We start from the raw sequence: 22,637 nt of genomic DNA on the forward strand, positions 1-22,637 counted from the left end.
GACAAGTCAGGACTAAAAACCAAATACCAGAGTGTTTAGCTTGCCTTCTAGTGAAGCAGATGAACTCAAGTCCAACACTCACACATAACAGAAGCTGGTTTATAAAATACTCTGCAAAAGACAGCACCCGGGATTTGCTACCCAAAGTTGCTCTTCTTGTTCTTCTGGAAATGTCAACCAGGCTATGGGTCCTCGTGTCTCTCAATACTGCTGATCCCTGTGTTCTACGTCTATACTTCCCAAGTTCTAGATGCTGCTGCTGAACAGTGCCTGCCCATAGAATCAGCAACTGCAGAAACTCACCCTTCCAGAAGGTTGAACACACCCCGCCTATCCCTCGTCTCTGTCTTCTCCACTCTCTCTTTTCATCTTGAGTCACCCACTGTGTCTGGTCATGCTATTCCACTCTGGACACTACCAGAGGCTCCTGTTCAGCTAGTCTGAGCACAGTTTCAAAGTGACTTAGTCATGGTCCCCAACCCTAGACTATAAAAATCCCATATAACCCAGAGTAATAGTTATGAGAATGGATTCTAGAGTCTAATTTCAAAATCCTGACTCCGGCACCTGCTTACTTCATGCATTTGTAAATGAAGACTGTAGAAAATGAAAAGCACAATGCTCTGTGCCTTACACGCTATTGTGGGCATCAAGCAAAGCTACAGACTCTAAGTTATGCCTGGGACATAAGTGCTGTAGAAACATTTATTAATTATCCACAGCCTCCTGCTAAGAAGTCTCCTCACACCTGACCCATTCCCAACTCACCTACCTATATTTTCCTTCCAGAGCTTGGCCTCCAGAAGAGAGGATGCTGTCTGGTGCTGGGCTACATGGCCAAGGACAAGTTTCGGAGAATGAATGAAGGTCAGTGAGAACCCCTCCTCCCGTTGTGGGTCAGACAATGAGGGGAGGGTGTGCCTACCACTGTGGTGCAGAGGAACCTGCCCAAGGAACACACGACAGCTCAGGAGGGAGAGTGGGAGGCTCAGCTTGATCTTCATGGTGCTGTTGACACAAGGAGGTAGCTGTTGCCAAAGCACTGGATGATAATGCATGCTTTTCTTTTGCTATCTCCTCTTCCCCCATGTGTCCCTTACTTTTCTTTCTTTCACTTCCCTGCCTTTGCTCTTCTACCCTCTTACCCAGCCCAGCAAAATCTGTTTCCATCATTCTATTTCAAAGTTCTCCCTCCTTCTCTTGAATTGACAGCACCTTATAGGGCACTCAGGAGAATCATAAAGCATAAGACAACATTATACTCTAAGAGCCTGCCCTTAGAAACTTTCCCAACTCCACAGACTGAATTCTGTCTCCCACCCAGGGGTGGTTCTGCCTTTCTCAAGCATGGGGTCTTTCCTGAGGATCACTTGTGTCCCAGAGAACTTGGGAGAATGTATTGACTTTGACATGGGGGCTGGTATGAGAGAATATCACTGTCACTTATGGGTCTGCTGTAATAAAAAGCCAATCCTCTCCATCCCCAGCCATCTGTCTCCATGCAACTAATAACCCTCTTCATCAGATGCCACAGACTGTTTGTCAGGGTTCAAAGGCAGCTAGACAATGGCTGGGGATACCATTTATTCATTAAAGTCAGACAAATGAAGCCTTGGCTTCTTCCCACCAGCCCAGCTTGCCATGAGCTGCTCCCTCCCCCCATCAGGGCTCATAGCTCCAGTTGCTCCCTTCCCACTCCAAGCTAAAGAGAGGCAAAACACCCCTATGATCTGGCTGTGAGTTACACGGTACACAGCCCAGTGCCTCCTCCCTACATTCAACAGCTGCCTCTCCTTCCAAGTAGCCATCCATGACACTCATGCCTCTGTATGTGGCCCCGACCAGAACCCTGGCTGGCTGTTTTCCCGTCACCAAAACCCATCAAGATGACAGTCTGCTAGGAGTTAGGTCCTAGTAAGTAAGTCCAGGAAGCTCGTATCTCTTACATTCACTGCCTGCCTGTTCAAGAAAACAGCAGCTTTCAGAAGCCACTTATCATCTACAGGAGCCCCATGGCTGAGCACAGCCAGGGGTTTGGGCTGCATACTTGTGGCAAGGCCATCAGTCTTTTTCATTGACTTTTTTTTCTCTCATCACCCTCTCTGTTCTCAACACAGCCGTCCAGAAGAGAGTGGTAGGCAGTAACTTCTAATTTGTGGGAACTGACAGCGTGGCTCTGTCCGTGGTGCTGAATAGACATGCTCTCTTGCTGAAGATGCTCATTAAAGAAACAGGCTGGGCTCTTAGGGATTGGGAGAGAAAACAAAAGGGAACTGGGCTGCCCTTCAATCTTGAAGCTCCAGGTGTCTGACCCCAGCTTCTAAGTGGCCAAGAATCAAGGGGTGTTGAGCAATCTGAGCCAAGATGTGTGATGAGTCTCAACTAACAAAATGGAGACAGCTAGGGGAGCCCCACAGTGTGGTAGAACAGTCATGTGCAGTCTATTAGCTCTGATTCTGGAAGAGTCCAAGTCACAATGGGAAGAGGAGCGAGGTGTCTGCTTCCAGGTCAGACAGACTTGCTTTGCCAAGTGCCAGACAGCACATTTTCTCTCTTCTAAAGCTCATGTGCTCTTTAAGGAAGCAAATGAGAGGCATAGTCTGCTTGGGTTTCTCAAACCTCAACCCATTTTCAGATAAGAAAGGCATCCACAAACACAGAGACTGTTTATGGTTTATAATTATCTCTAAGCAATATTCAAAAATAATTATAACCCCTACATGTTAATAATTGAACAGGAATAGCAGCCATGACATCAATCAAGCAACAGACTTCTTGGCCCATGCCAGACAACACACCTCGGTATGATTTGAACAATTGGTAAAATAGAAAAAAAAAATTCTCCAAGTGGCCAGAATTCAAGAGCTATTGGTATAATTATCTGCTTCTTCCATTAGAGATAAAGTTGGAATCTCTTTATTTCCATTTCAGAATAAATATAAAAGCTTTCCTTGTGCTGTATTAAAGCATATTTGTTTTGTTTAACAGCATCTAATAAGATGTCTGTCACCCAGGGAGAAGCAATCCCCTATTTCATTTGTTTCCCTGTTAATTTCATATCTTCTTGTATTTTATTTTTTTCTCCACTACCACCCCCTCCTCCTCACTACATTCCAAAAAATAACAAACATTTGAGAAGGAGCAAAAGGAAAATAATGAATGAACAAGAGCCTTAGAGATCTGGGGCTTGTCGTATGTTAGAGTAATCGCAATTGGTGCTGTTAAACTATACAAAGCAATAAAAAGAAAATGCTATTCAAAAATCATTTAAGGAAGCATCTGATAGTCAATGAGAGAGTTGCTCTATTTGGGAGTGCTTAATAGCTTCTTGAAGAAAATCTGTAGCATTTGCAGGAATGGGGGTGGCTGGTAAATGTTGGGGGAAAGAGTTCTTTCCCATTTGGACTCAACAATCTGGGTATCCAACAGGGCAATAGGCAGAAATAAGCTAAGGGCAGACAAGGATGAAGGGATACAGATGGGCGGGGCCCAGGATGTCGGGGTTGTCTGATATCATTGTCTCCCGGTGATTAAGAACTCAGGACTTGAAAGGAGCTGTTGGAAAGAGGTTGTTTATTTCTTCATCAAACATTCATTGAAAACCATAAAAATGATACCAATTTTTCATAATAAGTGTCAGGCTCCATTGTAAGCACCGGAGCTGTTAAACTGAATAAGACACAGTCCCTGCCCACAAGGACCTCACAGGAAAATCACAAGGCATGTCTCACTAAAAAAACAGCTCCATGAAAAGCACCTGCTCACGCCTCACCTAACCCAGAGCTCACACACACACACACACACACACACACACACACACACACACACACCGTATGTGCCACCTGGTCAACCAGTCTGGTCTCTTTGCCGTGTGTATCACAGTTTGGGATGGCCCATCAACTTTCAGCTTGTGTGCTGTGGGGCCCCAGCTGTGGAAGAAGGAAGACCTCACCTCCATCTTTTCACATTCTTGGAACATAGTTCAGTGACTCACACATAGGGAAGAGTCGCTTACGATAATTCCTTAGGTAAATGTTTAATCAGAGGCTGTGAGTCACAATAGAAGAATATCGAAAGTCTCCCGCAAGTATCAGCTGGGTCTTAAGAAGGAACAGCTTCTTATATAATGTATCTCTAGGCTGACCATGCTTTAATACCAAAACTTGGAAAGCAGGGGCAAGCAGATCTCTGTGAGCTCTAGACCAGTGTGGCCTACATAGCAGGTTCCAGGCCAGTCAGAAACATAGTGGGACCCTGACCGGGGTTGTCTTTCCATCTTCAGCAGCACCCCAAGTCTCAGGTTCCCCTTAGTTACAGGTTTACAGGCCCCTCAGAACCCAGGCAGAGTGGAAGGGAAGGTCAGAAAGATTGCCCTTGCCCATTGTGAAACAAAGGCAGAACATTATAGGGAGATCTAGATGGAGGGGCACAAGCCCCTTAGGAACCAGAGAGTTCTGTGAGGCCCATTCTGAGAAGGATAAACAAGGAAGAGTGTGATTAAAGGAGGGAGGGGGCTAGGAATCCTCGGCCCCCTTTCTGACTGGCCCCTAATCCTGTACTGGAGTGGGCCTGCCCAGGTAAGTTTCCTACATAGAGGTGCCCTCTTGAGCTGCAGAGGGAGGCAGACAACAAACTTCCGGGATGTTCAGAATCCCAGTGTGTGACTGCTTCTCTCAGTTCAGTGAAGGTAAAATAGCAATGCCTCCCAATGCTGGAGCCACACCGTGATCAGTATAACACCTCAGACTGACTGAAAACTCTGACCTCCTGGAGCACCCAAGAAAGATGAAGCCAGATGCTTGGCCCCCGAGCCAGTTCATAGCTCCTGAGTACAGAACAACACGGATCCCCTAATAGAGACATTCAAAAAGAGAGCTGTCCCATAGTTGGAGCAAGTATGTGAAGCTTATCCTGACAAGTCCCTGGACACCTAGAGTTCAGCCCTCAAACACAAAGTTGAACAGTTTGGATAAGGTCGCCTGTAAGGCTTTATATCAGTTTGCTTTTCTATTGCTGTGATAAAACACTGAACAAAAATAACATGGGAAGGAAAAGGTTTATTTGCCTGACAGTTGAGGGAAGGCAGGGCAGGAGCTCAGGGAAGGAACCTGGAGGCAGGAACATCAAAGAGGAGCGCTGCTTACTGGTTCATCCCTTGCGGCTTGCTCAGCCTGTTTTCCTATGTATAAGAAATCCCCAGGACCACCTGCCCAGGGTGGCACTGCCCATAGTGAGCTGGGCCCTCCCACACTAATGGTCATGAAAATGCCCCCACAGCCTTGCCCACAGACCAAGCGGGCAGAGCAATTCTTCATTTGAAGTTTCCCCTTCCCAGATGATTCTAGCACATGTCAAGCGGACAGAAACCAAGCAACAAAGTCTCTAAATTGTGGTGATGAGAACTCTAAATTGCCTCTCAACTCACTGCCCACACCTTTCTCTCTCTCTCTCTCTCCCATCCCATAATGTTGCATGCTCTGGTGACCAAGATGGATCCCTGGTCACCAAAGGAGTCGGTTTTAAGTAGAGTGGTTTTACCAATTGCCCCAAAGCACTTCAGCGTTTCTTTCTCCTGCCTCTCCTTGTAGAGAAGATTGAAGTCCTGTTGACTTCGATGCCACCCGACCTGTAAACAAACTGTGCTTCTATCAGTGCAAAGAGGAGACAGGAGTAGGCAGGCTGGGACTTCCGCCCAAAGCCCAGAACCTAGGAAGGGCAAGACCCACTTGTGGGGGCAGCTCTTGCCACAAGACTCCTTGAGGCCAGTTTGGCTCATGCAGAGGATGCACAATCATTTTCCTGAGAGCATTCCTGAGGTGCCTGCCATGGTCCCCAGGACATTGGCTAATACTGTCATTTTGTTAGTTGGAGCTTTGGGGCGCATATTTTTTTCTTATTTCATTTTTCTTGATGATGTGTTTTCCTCCACTGGGGCTACAAAGCTGGTTATTTGTATAACGTCCCTGTCTATTATTTATGGCAAGACCCAGGTTTCCAGGGCACTTTACGATTGTTATTTAATTCACTCAGCATCTTGGAACAAGAGACCAGCTATTTCCATTCTCCTGCCACAATCTGATGGAAGATTCTCAAGCTTATTCCTCCAGCCATCATTCCTACAAAAGACCTGTTTATCCAAGGCCAGAGGGTTTCCTTGTCTGTAGACCAGGCCAAATTACTTTGTAAATTTCCCCTTCCTCACATTCCTATCGAGATCTCACAATGTCCTGGGGATTTTACCTTCTGAGTATCTTCTGAATTTGCCCCTGCTTTCTCCATCCCCCTCCTTTTCCTACACTCCCATTCTCTCTCTCCTTCCATCCCTCTCTCTCCCTCCTCATCTCTCTCCCTCTGTTCATTGTGTCCAACCACCACCCTCAGCCCATTTCATCTCCACACAGAGCCAAAGCCTTGCTTCAAAATGAAAACTTGATACTGTGTTCTAGAAAATACTTCAGTGATTCTCCAATGCTTTTAAGACTATTTAAACCCATTCCATGTTTTGTAAGGTTCCACATAATCTGATTCCTGCCACATGACCCTTCATTTTCCCCCTCAAGAAGCCATTCTCCCCTATGCAGGACTTTGGTGCCCTTGATCCCTCTTCTTAGAACGTATGTCACTCTCAACCCATCCATCTCTCTGCTCTTTGCATGCTAATTCCTGCATATCTTCCAAACCTTAACATCAATCCCACTAAGTCCTCTGATCTGCTCTCCCCGGGCTAGGTCAACTTTGTGTACTGCACACTCCTGCAGACCACACCCCTGCCCTCTGTGTACAAATGCATGCTCATAATGCAGCTGTTTCTCTAACAGCTGCCTGCTCTCCCCATCAGTGAGCCCCATTAGGTCTGTCCTGTCTCAAGGGGCTCAAATGTTTGCACAGAATGCAAAATGGCAGGAAAGTAAAGACAGGGGCTGGTTTTGGCCACAGGGTGCTGGGACTTGGTGAAAAGGAAACATGAGCCTGCACTTAGAAAAAGAGGAAAATGCCCCAGAAAAGGCATGTGACTTGCCCAGCATGACACAGCCAGCGGGAAAGTTGAGCCTAGGATGGGTCAGGGAGAAGTGCCTAATCAAGTTGTTTGGGGAGCTCTTTGAAAGAGACAGGCTGCTAGAACCTCCAGGGAAAAAAAAGTAGGCTGTTGAGACAGTGACATGGGAGATCATGTTGAAGTCACACCCACCCTCACCCCTCAGCTCAGCACTGTGCCAGGCTCAGTGCCAGGCTGGACATGTGCTCTGTCCCCAGCAACACTGTTGGCCACAAGGGAAAATCAGCCATTCTTCATGCCGGTTGCTTTGATGCCTGTTCCGGTTTAAAAACTTCATTTAGCACTGCTACTCAGAAGCCTAATGGTCAAACACTGTAGCTTGGGAGTCAGAAATCTAGATGCGATTCCAGCTCTCGTCATAGTAGGCTTAGAAGCAAATCATAGAGGCATGAGACAGAAGGGAGCCAAAGGTCAAGGTCAGCTCGTTTATGGTCCCTTAAATTTTCTCCACTTGCCCACCTTTTGCTGAAAAAGAAATTATGTAACTCCAGAGATATATAAATGTTTACAGTTATATGACTCCAAGTATATAGGCTTGTAAACCAAGCATTTACTGATGATAAATCATGAAGAAATTAATACTTCTTAATCTTTGATACACAACCTAATTTTACCACTTATTAAAGAAACAAAGGCAAATTTGTACACTAATGAGATAGGTGTGCTCGTTTATTTTTACATAAATAATTAAATCTTGACTAAATATTTGCTGCTGCAGGGTGTGGAGCATTTTTTTAACGATTTTCAGATCAGTATTTTGATATTAAAATTTTCAATGCTAAGCATCCTGCTTTGCATAAACATATCATATGACATGGCAGAAGTACATTTTTTTTAAAGATTTATTATGTACCTAGTGTTCTGCCTGCATGTATGCCAGAAGGCCAGAAGAGGGCGCCAGATCTTATAACAGATGGTTGTGAGACACTATGTGGTTGCTGGGAATTGAACTCAGGACCTCTGGAAGAGCAAGTAGTTAGTGCTCTTAACCTCTGAGCCATTTCTCCAGCCTCATCAGAAGTGCATTTGCTGCACTTCAGAAACTGTCCTAATCCCAAACCAAAGTCCATTTCATGTTTTGTTTTTATGTAAAACTCAAACCACCCATTTAAATAGGAATTTTTTAAAATCAAACACTCAAATTCAGTCCAACCCAAAAACATACTACTTTGATGCTTACACACTAAGAAATGATGATAGAAAAATATTGACACCATTGTCTTCCATAATTAAATGGGCCAAGTTTCTAACAAGAGCCAAACCTTTGCATGCACAGCAAAGATACCACAATACATATCATTCAGTGGCCTCGAAAGCAAGCTAAGGGAGTATCCGGAAAACTGTATGGCATGACAGTGTGTGCAGTACACAGAGTGCACACGCTGTGTGGTCAGAACCAATGCCTTGCATATGAGTGATGCAACACAGGTGAGTGCGCCAGGCACACCTGGTCACTGCATGCTTGAGTTCAAGTCCACTTTTTGCTCATTGGATGCTCAGAAACCTTCCATTAATACCAAATTCTCTATCGCCTCCACCAACAGCCTATACCAACCCCCCATAGGGGTCATGATCCACAGTTTATAATAAGCTGGGATGTAGTCCGCACCATGTCTTGATGGTTCAGCATCCTTGTCCAGTTCCCCTGGGTGGAAAGACTTCATGAATACTATGGATCTGGCCACTTAGGACTGACCACCATCCATCCAGTGGCTCTCTGTGCCTGGCACCGTGCCAACCCTGTGACATGTGGAAGTGGTCTCTGCTCCCAAGGCTGTCAAGCACAGGACATCGTGGCACAGTTTCAGAGCTACCTTCATCAAGTTGAATAATCAGCTGTGGCCACAGAGAGGGGAACTCCATTCAGACTGTGAGCAAGGTGTACTGAGGGTGGCTTCTTGGAGAATTTGACACTTGGCTACTTTTCTTAAAGAGCTCATTGCAACCAATGCTTGAATCCTCTTATGAAAGGGGAGAGAGAGACAGACAGAGACAGAGACAGAGACAGAGAGACAGAGAGGGCACTGTGTCTCCTCGGCCAGGTTCTTATACAGAGGTTCCAAATATTGTGCTCCTTCCACCCAAGGAGTCTTCATCCTAACATTCCAACTGCCCTGACAAGGGACCAAGTGACCTGGGGAGCAGCTGCCATTGGCAAGACATTGGTCTCCTCTGTGCTGTGTCCTGAGGAGACCTCCTCTCCCCTCTCTGCTCCTGTACCCTCACTCATCCAGTCTCGAAGTTCCATCATTGAATTCACTGAGTGCTGAGACCCTCCCTCCAGGTTCCTCCCCCCAGAGTCTGGAGAATGCAAAGAAGAGTGGAAATAAATGAGGTGCCTAATGACCTGTAGTGCCATAAAGTTTTTAGAGCTGCGCAGCAGAATGAGTAGGTTTGGGGCTGAGATGAATTACCCAGGACTTTACAGAAGGAAAGTCAATAAAAAGCTGATGGCACTTGTACCACCTTTGCAGGGTGGTCACTGCACAGCGCCAGGTCCGGCACTCTGGAAGCAGCAATGGGGTACCGTGTTTTCCTCTCTACTCCATCTGCTTCTTCCCTGTGCCTTTCTCGCTGAAATATATTTGTTTCTATGGAAACGGTGTTGTTACTGGTATGGGAGGAGTTTAATGACATTCAGAAGTACCAAATCAAGTCCATTTATATAATGGTTTGAAATACACATAATAGCCTATGGAATATAGGACACGGTGACAGTTTCGGTAACTGCATACTGAGTGTGGGATAAATAGAGCAATGTAACAGTCCCCCACCTCTGAGTCAAATGGACCAGGAATAACCACCATTCGTGTCAGTAAAGAGTGGCACGTCTCAACCTCTGTTCATGAAAGGATCTGGAAACACAGCACGAGCCCTCTTTTCTCATTGAGGAAGAAGAGCACGAAGTCATGGTTCCTCTGTACCTGCCGAGGTGTGGCCCATAATCAGGTACTGTGGGTGCAGAAGTGAGGATGTGGCTGTGGATGCTCTCGGACCCAAAAAGAGGCGAGCTTTCCATCCAACACTCCTTAGACTGCCACTCTCGCTAGCCTGCATCTCTTACTGCCCTGATAGCTGCACTCGGGTCTGTTCTGAAAGTTCAATTCTGTTTGATTTGGGGATTTATCAGGTGCTGACTGTGTACTCGGAGCTGTGGGAGACATGGGGGAATATCTTTACTTTGCTTAGTTACCCCAGAGGCACATTCTATCTAAGAATTCAAATATGATCATTTATCTGCAGAAGAAGAGGGTACCAGAGTGACTTTAAAACACTGACATGGGGAACAGAGACCATATAGTGTCTCGTCCAACCTGGTGCCAACTATCAACTGCGGAAAACTACAACCCAGAATCGTGGGACCTTTGGGACATGCTGTAGAATACTGACTCAAAGTCAGGAGTCCCAAGGAGTGGGGCATTTACACACAGGCTCTTGAGAGAAATGGGTTGGAAGATGTTTGGATCTCACACACAAAGGGTAGGAGTGCTAGCTTCGAGCTCCGCTTGCTTTGCCTGATTGGTGTGAGTACTGCCTGAGAGAGAAAGCCCCCACCAGCAGAGTTCTCGGGTACTGGTGATCAGAAGCTGCTCCAACAGCCTCTGAAATGGTACAGCCTAGAGATTCAAGGGGGTCCAACATAGCTGGCAACTTGCATCAGAAATTGAGGTTTAGTGAGTGGCTGGTGACAGAGAAAGTGGCTGAGAGAGTCAAAGAGATGTACAGAGAACATTCTCTTGGGGCACAGCAGTGGGTAAAGCCAGTCGATCTGGCTGCAGTTATACTGAGCAACTTCAAGAAAGAGAGAGAAGGACCAGAGCTAACCCACTAACCCATGAGGGTGTAAGATCAAACACCACTTTTGTATGCTTGTATCATTTACCACCTACCACATCAAGAGTGTGGTCCCATTTTTGAAAAATCTGTGTCACGTGTATGGGTGTTTGCCTGCATGTATATCTGTGAGCCTGGTACCTGCAGAAGCCAGAAGAGGTCATCAGAGCCCCTGAAACTGGAGTTAAAGATACAAAGGCATTAGAGAACCTTCACGTGAGTGCTGGAATTTGAGCCTCAATCCACTCAACCTGTGGATGGAGACCCCTTTTGGGGTCACATATCAGATATGCTGCATAGCAGATATTTACATTATTATTCATAACAGTAGCAAACAGTTATTCAGTAGCAATGAAATAATTTTATGGCTGGGGGTCGCCACAGCATGAGGAGCTGTATTAAAGGGTCACAGCACTAGGAAGGCTGAGAACCACTGATCTAGAAGAACAGAAAGAGCCCTTAACTGCTGAGCCATCACTCCAGGCCCATGCCCCATTTTTTAAAAACTTATATTGAACTTAGAACTGTATAAAGTGCATTCTCATGACTTTAGCCTCCCATCCTCCTTAATCTCAGCCCCAACCCTCAAATCCCTTTCCTACATTCCTGTATTTAATTTTCATTTTGTTTTGTTTATTTGTGTGTTTATTCATGTATTTATTTTTGAGATTCCCTGGGTTTAACCAGGATCATCTGTGTGACCATGAGTTTGGAACTATGCATGGGAGTCTGGTGAGCTCCTCAAGGGGTACATGCTGGAGACAATGGTTGTCCCTCCCCCAGAATCCATCAGTAGCCAATAGTTCTTCAGGGAGGGCTCAGGTCTAATGAGTCCCTCCCTGATCTATGATTGACTGATAATAGACCCAGTCCTGTGTAGACCTAGTGCAGGCAGCCGCCGGTACTATGAAGTCATGGCTGCATTAGCTGTGTCATATCTAGAAGACAGCATTTCACAGCCCTTCTCCCCGTCTTCCCGCTCTTACTGTCTTTCCAGGCCCCCTTCAGTGTTGATCCCTAAGCCTCAAAAAAGGTGACATTTATGTCTTAAGACCGAGCATCAGCTGTCACTCACACTCAGCATCTTGAGCAGCCATGCATCTCTGTAGTCTCCACTACTCATTGCAAGAGAAGTTTCCCTGATTAAGGCTGGGAATGGCGTTTGTCTATGAGTATGAACATAAATGGTTAGGAATGACTCGATGCCGTGACAATTCACCTAAACAACAACAATAACGCTACTCTTTGGACTTCAGACCTCCTCAGACCAGGGGTTTTGACTGAGTTTACAGTATCAGACATGCATTTCTCTCTTGTGAATCAGACCTTGAATCTGACTAGAGAGTAGTTAGTTACCTAATAGATGCACCAGTATTGTACCAGTCAGCGCATCTTGCCTGGCAGGCTGCTGTTGTAGCTGATAGGATTCACAGCCGAGCTAAACCTTTGATGTCTTTTCTTCCCTGGCATCTCACACAACAAGCTCCAGGACTACGGAAGTTAGCCAGCGTGAGGAAAGCTCAGACTCTGCTCACTTTGTATCTTGCAGCCAAGGCGTGTCTCCACCCATGGGGTTTTTATCAGCTAGTTCTGGGACAACCAAGAGGAATGGCAAGAACTTGTATTGTTTGGGGGCCTCTGGGGGTCTCCCTAGACAGTGACTCCCGAGGAGCATCTCACACCCACCGCTAGAGTTTTTGTTTAGCAGCCCTTGGCTTTCTCTCACCTAACAATTTCTGGTTTTTAACTTATGGTTTTTGGTCGGTTCATAGATTTTCATGTGGCATTATCATACGCCCTTGGTTTTAATCAACCCTCCCCCTCATCCTCTCATCCCACCCCTGTTTAAGATTTAGACCTCCCAAATTCCTCCTCTTTATTTTGGTGTCACCTGTGTTCTGTTATCCCATTTTGAGGATGAAGAAACTGAGGCCTAGAAAGACTGAAACATTAACCTAAGGCATATGGCCAGGAGGTGAATTTGGCTTCTTTATCACCACTCTGCTTACTTCCATAGGTGATAGAATTGGCAGTATCCCCAACATCAGGAATGGCAGATGTGACTAAAGGTCTCCCACGTGTTCCTGTGCACTCCTCCCAAGGTTCAAACCCACCACCTCATTCTCCATTCTCTGAGTAGCATCCACTACTCAGAGATCCTACTCTGGTCTTACCCTGAATCAAGACGGGGTCTGGTATTGAGTGAATTGACTAGGCATCATTGCCCAGGGTCACGGGAAGGAGAGGCACATCCTGGGGAGAGGGCTTCAGCTCTAATGGTCCACAGAAGAAAGCCCCTTCCCCATCCCACCCTCTATGCCATCCTCTGTCAGCCTTACACCTGAAGACACCCGGGACGGATGTCAGCCCACACTCGCCCCGAAGCAGTGTTTCTATAGCCCGTTTGTAGGATGACTTGGGTTGTTTTATTTTGTTGTAAAATATAGCCTTGATGCTTAGACAAGGGAGGTGAAGGCTGAACAATCCCTCATTAAACAAGTCCCTTTCTTGTTGACTATCTAGGAAACTAACTTGCCAAAGGGCACAGTGAGCCACCAAAAGTGGGGAACACAGCTTCCAAATCATCATCCATAAAGCATCTTCACATGGTGTGTCAGGCCTTGTATTCCCTTGAAATCCATATTGGGAAATGGTGCTTTAAGGCCCCTACCTGCCACCAGCTAACTGTGTGAGCATTGTCAGACAAGAAAGAAACATTAAAGCTGCCCCATGAGGACCAGAAAAGTAACAAGGGTAAATCTCATAAATTGTAAAATATTGCACATTATACAAATATGATTGTGTGTTATTATATGCATGAAGCAAACACTTCCATGGGTAATGTTTAATCAGGAATCAAACAAAGAAACAAATATTTTAGACATTAGTCCTGTTCTTGATGAGGAAAAAACCTTGACTTTGATCTCTCTGGACCTATATTTTCTCATCTGCAAGATGGGTATATTCATGACCCCAGCTGTCTTTGTTGCATGCATCTGCTGTAAAGACTGTATATACATAATGGCTGTGCAGGAGCTTTGGGAAGGGATTAAGTTTCATAGTCCCTTACTGTTCCAAGTGGCTACCCTAGAGTGCAGAGGTCAAAACAGACGTGTTGAGAAAGGAATGGCCTGTGGGAGGAATTACGATGATGAATATTCTTCACCCTTATTCCCGAGGTAGGAGCCTTGCACATGTGTGTTACCTGGGGAATCAGGACTATTTATGAGCAAATGGCAGATGCAATATTAAGAGGAAGCAGTTGGGGGAGCCCCTGGTTGTGCTGGAGAGGTCAATGTGAGCTCTATACAGGGCAGCAGGACAGCATGGATGAGTTCAGCCTCCCAAGTCAAGTCAGGGGCTGCCATGGGAGGACTCATAGAGGGCACTCTGCCCTGAGATGCAGGAGAACCAATTCTACATTCACATAGGAGCTGGGGAGCCTTGAGCAAGTCACTAGCCATGCTGGGCCTCATGTTCACATTATACACCAAGGATAAGAAAATCAGCCCTGAGCATGGTCAAGGCCAAGCTTTGCCATTTGGAAGAGGATTTTGCAGTGCTCATAAGTGGAAGGGGACGTGGTTCACCATTCACTCAGCTGTCACTGGGCAAACATCTATTGCATGCCACTCACTGCCACCGCAGCCAGCTCTTCAGCATTTAGTCTCTGCCGGGCACCATGCTCATCACCTTAGACACGTCAGCTTATTTAATGATCTCCACAGTCTTGAGGGATAGCTATAGCTATGCTGACTCCCATGGCCCAGATGAAGAAATCAAATTGAGGAGAGAAAAATAACTTACCCAAAGCTATCTAACCAGTAAATGGCAGAGACCAGCCCGGGATCAGTCAAAACTCCGAACTTTATAGTAAATGTTTCACCCTTCTGTAGAGCCAGTGGTGAGCCTTGTATTCAGACCCTGCCAGCCAGCCCTTCCTTGACTTATGTCCTCCTCATGCTTCCTACCATCAACCCCACTGGGGGCTTCACCCTCCCCTCCTCCTCTTCTACCAGGCCTTCTGTGACTATCCGTCCTCTACAACACAGTTTGAGACTCTAACTTCCATCCCAATTCAAGACCTCAGCTTCCCGAGACCCTGAGCACTGAGTCTCACTTCTCTAGAGCAGCTACCAACAGCTACTTGTTGTCTGAAAGCTGGATACCTCCTGGAACACAAAAGCCTTCAGAAGACAGCCAGGCCAGATGGGAGAGTGCTGGGTTAACTGTGGCTGAGTCTCACCCACTCCTGATCGATGTCTCCAGAGGCAAAGCCAAATGACCTTTGGTGCCAGCTCAGAGCTCCTGGCTCCCTCTCGTCAACCACACGGCACAAGGACATAATGCTTCTGCAAATCTCTTCTCTTTAGGGCACTGTGGTGTTATCTTGGCTCGTTCCTTCTCCAGAGATGAAGAAACTGTTTTAAACCTGCCGCTCCACCAGCTCTGCTCCTAGCTTCCAATGCCATTAAGTTTCATTATAACGAATAAACACCACAATGACATTTATAAGTTACCACTGAGCACAGAAGCACAAATATGAAGCAGATAAACTGCATTTGATCCAAATAATTACTGCAGGCAATATTGGGCTTAGTCTGAGCTGGCAGCCGGCTACGGAGTAATTTATTAGATTGCATAAGGCAATGTTGCACGTTCAGTTTTTCATTATTGTGTCTCTTCCCCTCTCCGTGGCCTAAATAGGTTACAGGAGTTTAGACAGTGCACGGCCAAACAAAGACAGACTTTGCTCAAGCAGATTAGGGCTGGGAACGCCATCCAAGGTCCAAGGATGGCTGCTTCCCAAGCAACACGCATACTTGTGAGAGAAGAGAGAACTGAGATTATGTTGATGCTGCCAGCCAAGGACGGCTCCCTGCCCTCCCCACCCACTGGCCCAGATACAGAAAGGGGCCCCATGGAGGGAGTCAGTGACAGGCTAGATGCATAGCCTGGGTTTCTGCAGAAGACTCTGGCCAAAGACCCTCTCAATCAAAAGACCCCTCCTTAACCCTAGGTGGCCCTGGGCAATCCTGCAGCCCAGTCTCAGACCTGTCCTTCTGCAATGAATAAAAGAAAGGAAACGATCTGCCGCCAAACCCTGCAAAACAAAGCAAGGAGAGCTGGCGACAAGCAGCATCTCCTCTGCCAAACCTGAACTCATAAAGTTTGATTCAAGGGGTTACAATACCTCCTATTCAGCATCCCTCCTGCCCCATTCTCCCAGCCTTAGTAAATTACCCAATAAGCAGCAAGGACCTGTAGTTATTGTGCAGTTAAATGGTATTTGCCCAGTAAATCCTGAGCAGAGTACTCACGGTGATATACAGTAACTAATTACGGACATGAATTCTCTCCCCAAGACGCCAAGTGTTACCAAATATTGCTGCGTTTAGGGGAGGAGGTCTCAAAGCTGCTCCACTCTCTCCGGCGAAACCATGAGTAACTCTGCTATTATAGGAGCCATACGCATCTCCAGAGGCCTTGCAGCTGGAAAATAGAGATGTCCTGAGAGGCAGGCAGGCATGGACCACTCTCCCAAGATGGTGGCCAACAGCTGCCCCTGCTCTAATGCCCCAGCGGAAGGGTTCGGGTAGGTACCAGCCTGCCCTCCCTGGGTTGGCGCACAACAAATAAGGATCGCAGCACTGTGGTAGCGACTGCAACGGCCCACGGCTCCAGCAGTGCCGGAAATGGAAGTCATCAGTCACTACACCAGACCTGAGCTGAGAAAGCTGTTGTAGGGGATCCATTTCCAGAGCTAAGAACGAGCCAAGAAGGAGAGTGGAAGTCGCCATTCTAAGCCAGGCATGATGGAGCATGCCTGCAATCCCAGGACTCAGCAAGTGAAAGCAGGGGCATTCTTAGTTCAAGGACAGAGTCTGGGCTGCCTGATGAGATCCTGGAGAGAAAGAGAGAGAGAGAGAGAGAGAGAGAGAGAGAGAGAGAGAGAGGGAGAGGGAGAGGGAGGGAGAAATAGGGAGATAACTAGTCAGAAAGGTGCTTCCCATGAGTTTGATCTTGAAAACACACGTCAAAAAGCCAAGCAGGGTATCCCGCACTTGGAACTCAAGTACTGGGGAGGTGGACGCAGGAAGGCTACTGGCCTTTGAGAGCTCCAGGTCTGAGCGGTGCTCTCAAAAAACAAGGTGAATGGCACTGGAGTTTGGAGTGTGAATGCAGGCTTCTAGACAGGCACACATACACACAAAGAAGAATGTAACAGTCACGCCTTAGCCCGGGTGCAGAGAACATTCATCCTAAATTAATGTTTATGGGGATCACCTCAGCCCCGAGGGCACATGAGAGTATTACCCTGATTTAGAGTTGGGCAGGGGCTATCCGTGGAGGGTATAAAGCAGATGGCCTATCGCGTCACATCTGTTCTTGGAGCAGAGCTGGAGCAATTAGAGGGCACTGTCTCCAGTCTCTGCCCTCTAAAGAGAAAACCCAGGATTCAAACTCCCGCTATATGCAGTACAGTTGTATAAACAAACGCCCGCATTGGAAGGAAAGAATTCAAATCCTAGTTCTACTATTCATCACCAATGACCAAGTACCAGTTTCTTAACCTCTCTGAGTTTCCGGTTCCTCATCCATGAAATGGAAAAGGCTCTGTGTCTCAGGATTGCAGTGGAAATGACCAGCCTGTAGGCGGAGCTGTTCTTGTATCCTAGAAGTTCTGTCTCTACCCACTCCATCTCTACATGACCAACCTATCTTCCAGGACACCAGACTCAATGACCCAGCCTAATCCCTGTTGGAAAGAAGAACCCAATTCTAACCCCCGGAAGCCCGAACATCCCCTCACCTTCTTCCTAAGTGCTTTTAGAATAAGCTTCTCTGCTCTACACATCTATAAACTTTTAAAAGACAGGGGTAGCTATTGCAAGATAGCTGTGTTTTCTTTGCTGATGCCTCTTTGGGTGGAAACAAATAGTGAAAGACCTCTCAAGGTTGTCTCTTTGATGGTGACAAAAAAAGGCCAGAGTGAGGGAGAAGACTGAACTGGTTATGCATGGCTACAGCGGAACAGTTGGCTCTGAGCGTTAGCCACTCAAGTCTCTACTTGGGAGACTGATGATCAGCCCTTCTCCTTGGCGAACTGAGAAGATGGATTGAGTAAGATAACGCATAGGAAGTGCCTTGTGAAGCGTAAAGTGTATACAAAAGTTAGCTGTGGCTAATATCCCAAGTCAACCAGAAGACTGGGCCCAGAATCCCAGGGCAGTGAGGAGAATCACTTTTTTAATTAGGACATATATATAGTCAGCTCTCAATTATCTGCTGGCAAATTGTCCCCATTCCTGGCAAATGCTATCACCAGGATTGCTTAATGAAGTCCTCTGCTAACATTTCACAGCTTCTTGTTCTGCTCTTATTTGCATGAGGCCCAAAGGGAATGAAAGTCCTTTAAAGGCAAAATCAGTTAATATCCACGGCCTCTCCTAGGGAAGGTGTGAGCCAGAGAGATGACAAAGGGGGAGGGAGCGTGTGGCTAACTCTGACTTTGGACTAGGACAGAAGAGATCCTTCCCACCCAGCTGAGGAGGAGACAGGGAGTCCTCCGTGTCCATCATCAGATTGTGAGTTTGTTTTTTTAAAAAATATGTGCTTGTGTGTGTGTGTGTGTGTGTGTGTGTGTGTGTGTGTGTGTATATATATATATATATATATATATATTTCCCAGAAAATCAAATTCATATTCGCACAAGAATAACAAAAGGCATCCCAAAGTGAAAGTGCGCTCATTACCTGAGGCCACAGGAATTATTCACACCCCTGCTCCTCTCCATTAACAAGGATTGTAAAGAGTTGGTTTCATTTAGGGGACAGCAAGATCGTTCGGTGGGTAAAGGCGTATGCTGCCAAGTCTATCAGTTTAATTCCTGGGACTCACATGGTAAAAGGGGAGAACCACTTTACACACATACAGAGAGAGAGAGAGAGAGAGAGAGAGAGAGAGAGAGAGAGAGAGAGACTGACTCTGCGTAAGTAAAATTATTTAAAAATTTGAAGTTGATTGTATTAATCTCTGAGAGAGGAGGAACTGAGGACATGCACTAGAGTGGCTTACTTGCCGCTGGGAACACCTCAAGAGGCCACTAAGTGCCATATTTGAGCTGTTGTTCTCAGCATAAGGTTTGTGCACAGGGACAAAAGCACTTAGACTTAATGCCAGCCTGTCCCAGCCACCCAGTATTCCAAGGTGCTAGGCTTATGCTCCTGTCAGTGGGACAGAGTCGATCTGTCCTTCATGGAACCCCTGCAGACAATCTAAACTGAACCAGTCCTTCTGAACCCTTGAGCATTGCACACAGAGACCTTGGGATCCAATGCAGGACCAAGGGTAGGACGTGGTTCCCAATGCAGGACCGAGGGTAGGACGTGGTTCCCCAGCCCTGCCTTTGCAGCACCACTTGACATTTCGTGGATAAAATGTTTGCACACATTTTCAAAGGTGTGTGGAAAACTGTTAACTTTGTCCAATGCCTTCTGTGCTTAGTTTGCGGAAAACAGGGCACGTTCAGAAAAAGACAGTAGCTGGGCAAGAATCTGATAATTTTAAGAATAAAAAGAGTGCCTACCCTGAGACAAATGTTGTTTATATATGGATGCACCCCAACTGTGGTCCCCCAACTGTTGGAAGCTGTTAGCCACAGGCTCCTTGACACCATGCGAATCTACCATCTCAGCTTCTCTAAGCTCGAGTCCAGGAAACTATAATTCTTACACACATAAAAGTTTTAGAACTATTCCAACTGGCAAGGTCTACAGCACTATAAAATGATTATTTAAATATCCTTGTTTAAAAGAAATAGTATTTAGGACACAGATCTTCCCCCCAAACAGACCAAGAGTCCCTGGGGGTTTGTTTTGACTTCCTCGTGCCTAGGGTTTTATTATTTTCATCTTTTGGGCTTGTAAAAGTAAGGATGTGGGTAAGTTAGTGAATGCAGCATCTAGGTTGAGAAGAAGGGGGCTGAAGGGGGATGATTATCTAGTGGTCCAAATTCTGCATCTCACAGGTGATCAATCTGAGCTTGAGGAAGGGTAGGTAGGTCCAAAGGCACACAGCTAAGAAGTGGCAAAGCAGGGTCCTCAGGACAAGGATAAGATACAGCTTCATGTGTCCATCCTGTGACCTTCACAAAAAGTGAAAGACACTAGGAGTCATGGGGCAGGCTAATCTGTGGCCCGGTCTCAACCTCCCAGTGGTACCCATGGCCAAGGTCTACTTCCCCACCTGGGGTACAAACACAGCCCTCTGCCTGCTCTTCAGTCCACTTTCCTATTGCTCACCACCCTTCCCTGTTTGAAGTCACCAAAATCCCAGTTGCAGCCAGAGGAACCCAGTCTGAGTCCCATGACCAAAGTGCAGCAGGTCTGGACACCATCCAGGGTCCTGCTTCATGGCAAGAATGTCGCCTTTCTACACCTCCCACTTCCCCTACAGACCTGTATCACTCTGCCCATCCTCATCCTCTGAGGGTGACTTCAGACAAGGATGGATGAACTCCTTCATGGGCATAGAGGATTCCCATTTGCTACAGCACTTATCAGCATCTTCTTGGCACCCAGGCCTTGGCTGGATGGATGGAGGAGGCCCCGTCCTGCTGCTAATGAGCACAGGGCAGGCTCTGGCTGGAGCTGCAATGCTGATAATCAGCAGGCACAGGATTTATTGCGACTTTGGACTCACCCTGCCTTGGTCAGCCCGATTGTTCTTCATTAGAGACCCATCGTGTCCCGGACAACCTTGGTAGATTGTGTCCTGAGGACAGAGGTGTGAGGTGGTCAGAGTCACAAGCTGTGTGTGCTGTCCTAGCTCCTGCAGGAATTAGGAAATGGAAGAATAAACACTCCTGGGAAGAGCAGCGGGCAGGTACTCCCATACATACCCAAACAAAATCCTCATGTTCTTTCTAGAACATTCACGACACTGGCAAGTTTCTCCTCACCTGTGCAATAGAACCAAGCTTCCAGTGTTTGCAAATGATGATTTTGGAGGTGAAAGTGCCTTCAAATCTCTATCCCAGCAAAGGTCAAAGAGAAAGGGACAACTAAGTTCTCCCAGCTTCTTTCTCCCAAGAAAGATGGGTTAGGATGACCTCTGGCTAGCAGAACGCAAAACCTGTATGAACCTTGACCAGAGTTAAATACCTGATTCCAGACAGCTGGTTCCTGCAGGCCCTGACTAAATAAACCTTGGCCTACTTAGATAGTCACATCAATATATATGGCGTCTCATGTTTAGAGATGAATTCTCAGGTTCACACCAAGTACTATATAAGACATGAAAGTAGAAAGAACTCTTTAGGGGAGGGGAGACTAATAGAAGTGGAGAAGAAGAGACTGTAGTGGAGGCATGGATATGATGATGGGGTGTGTGTGTGTGTGTGTGTGTGTGAGAGAGAGAGAGAGAGAGAGAGAGAGAGAGAGAGAGAGAGAGAAAGAGAGAGAGAGAGAGGGGGAGAATAAAACCCATTGTTTTGTATGCTCACTAAAAATAAATTTTAAAGAAAAAGCAGCAAGAAGGTTTTGGAAGATAGTTTTCCATGCAGCGTGAACTCTGAGTTCAATCTGCAGCATCTATGTAGAAAGCCAGAACCAGTGGTGTGTGCTTACAATCCTAGCACTAGGGAGGTAGAGACAGGAGGATCCCTGGGGCTCAATGGCTAGCCAGCCTAGCCACCTTGGCAAACCCCAGGCCCTAATGAGTGCTGTCTCAAAAATAAGGTAAAGAGCAATCGAGAAAGACATCTGAGGTCCCCCTCTGTCCCCCATGTGCCTACACACACACACACACACACAAACACAGACACACGCATGCACACATACACAAGCACACAGGCGTTCATACATTTAAGTACATGTACACACCTGGGCCAGAATAAGTGCCCAGTAAACATGAGTTATTTATGCCTTCTTCTCACTTCCAGACCCATTGACCCAACTATGCCTAACATGCCTTCCTTGAGTGATTCAGAGTTCTCCCAATCAACATGCTTGCCACAAAACTGTCGCATCTCAGACCAGATTCACTTCTGAAGACAGCAAAGAGACTCCACCATCACCGACAGTAGCCTCCATCACCCACCCCCCGAAACGCTATCAGTTCTACCTCCAAGAAGATGCTAAACGCATTTTCTTCATCCTACCAATACAGCTTTAGCTGAGCCCTTCTGACAGCACAATTTTAATGATCAGTCCTCCTATCTGTGGATGATCCTTCTCCATCCATCCTCCCCACCATTATCCTGTGATCTTCCTAAAACGGAGGTCCGAGTAAATGGGTCCCAGATCTTCGATGGCTTCTCATTAAGTGCAAGCATCTCAGCACAAATTTGAGGACCGGTGCAGACAGCTCCCCTCAACCCTTCCCCTCCCCCATCTCCCATTCTTACCCCCAACACTCTCTCTGTGTCTCTCTCTATGTGTACCTCTCTCTGTCTTTCTCTCTGTCTCTCTGTCTCTCTGTCTCTCTCTCTCTCTCTCTCTCTCTCTCTCTGTGTGTGTGTGTGTGTGTGTGTGTGTGTGTGTGTGTGTGTCTTTCTCTGACTCCCTCTCTTTTGGGTTAGTGTCCCCTCCTGACTATTTTTTTCCATACATACTCCACACACCAGTTCAAAAGGAGAGTGATAGCCATCGCTAAAGAAGGCATGAAGGGTTCTGTGTACTTTAGACCCAATGTCTGGTTCTGTTATCTCGGATAACTCCACAAGCTTCCAACACACAGACA

At 46.6% G+C, this 22,637-nt stretch overlaps 1 protein-coding gene across 5 annotated transcripts in view; it reads left to right on the forward strand.

Moving 5' to 3' along the window:
* Kirrel3 (kirre like nephrin family adhesion molecule 3) overlaps positions 1–22,637 on the forward strand; it is a 551,931-nt gene that overhangs the window by 428,098 nt on the left and 101,196 nt on the right. For all 5 annotated transcript variants that reach the window (XM_041657584.1, XM_041657585.1, XM_041657586.1 and 2 more), the window contains one exon: positions 790–867. In XM_041657584.1, the coding sequence (XP_041513518.1) occupies positions 790–867 (78 nt within the window). The remainder of the gene's footprint in view (positions 1–789; positions 868–22,637) is intronic.

This window comes from Microtus oregoni, unplaced genomic scaffold (assembly GCF_018167655.1).
Source record: "Microtus oregoni isolate MIOR12 unplaced genomic scaffold, Mior012 000008F_ref0000371, whole genome shotgun sequence".
Classification (NCBI taxonomy): Eukaryota; Metazoa; Chordata; class Mammalia; order Rodentia; family Cricetidae; genus Microtus; species Microtus oregoni.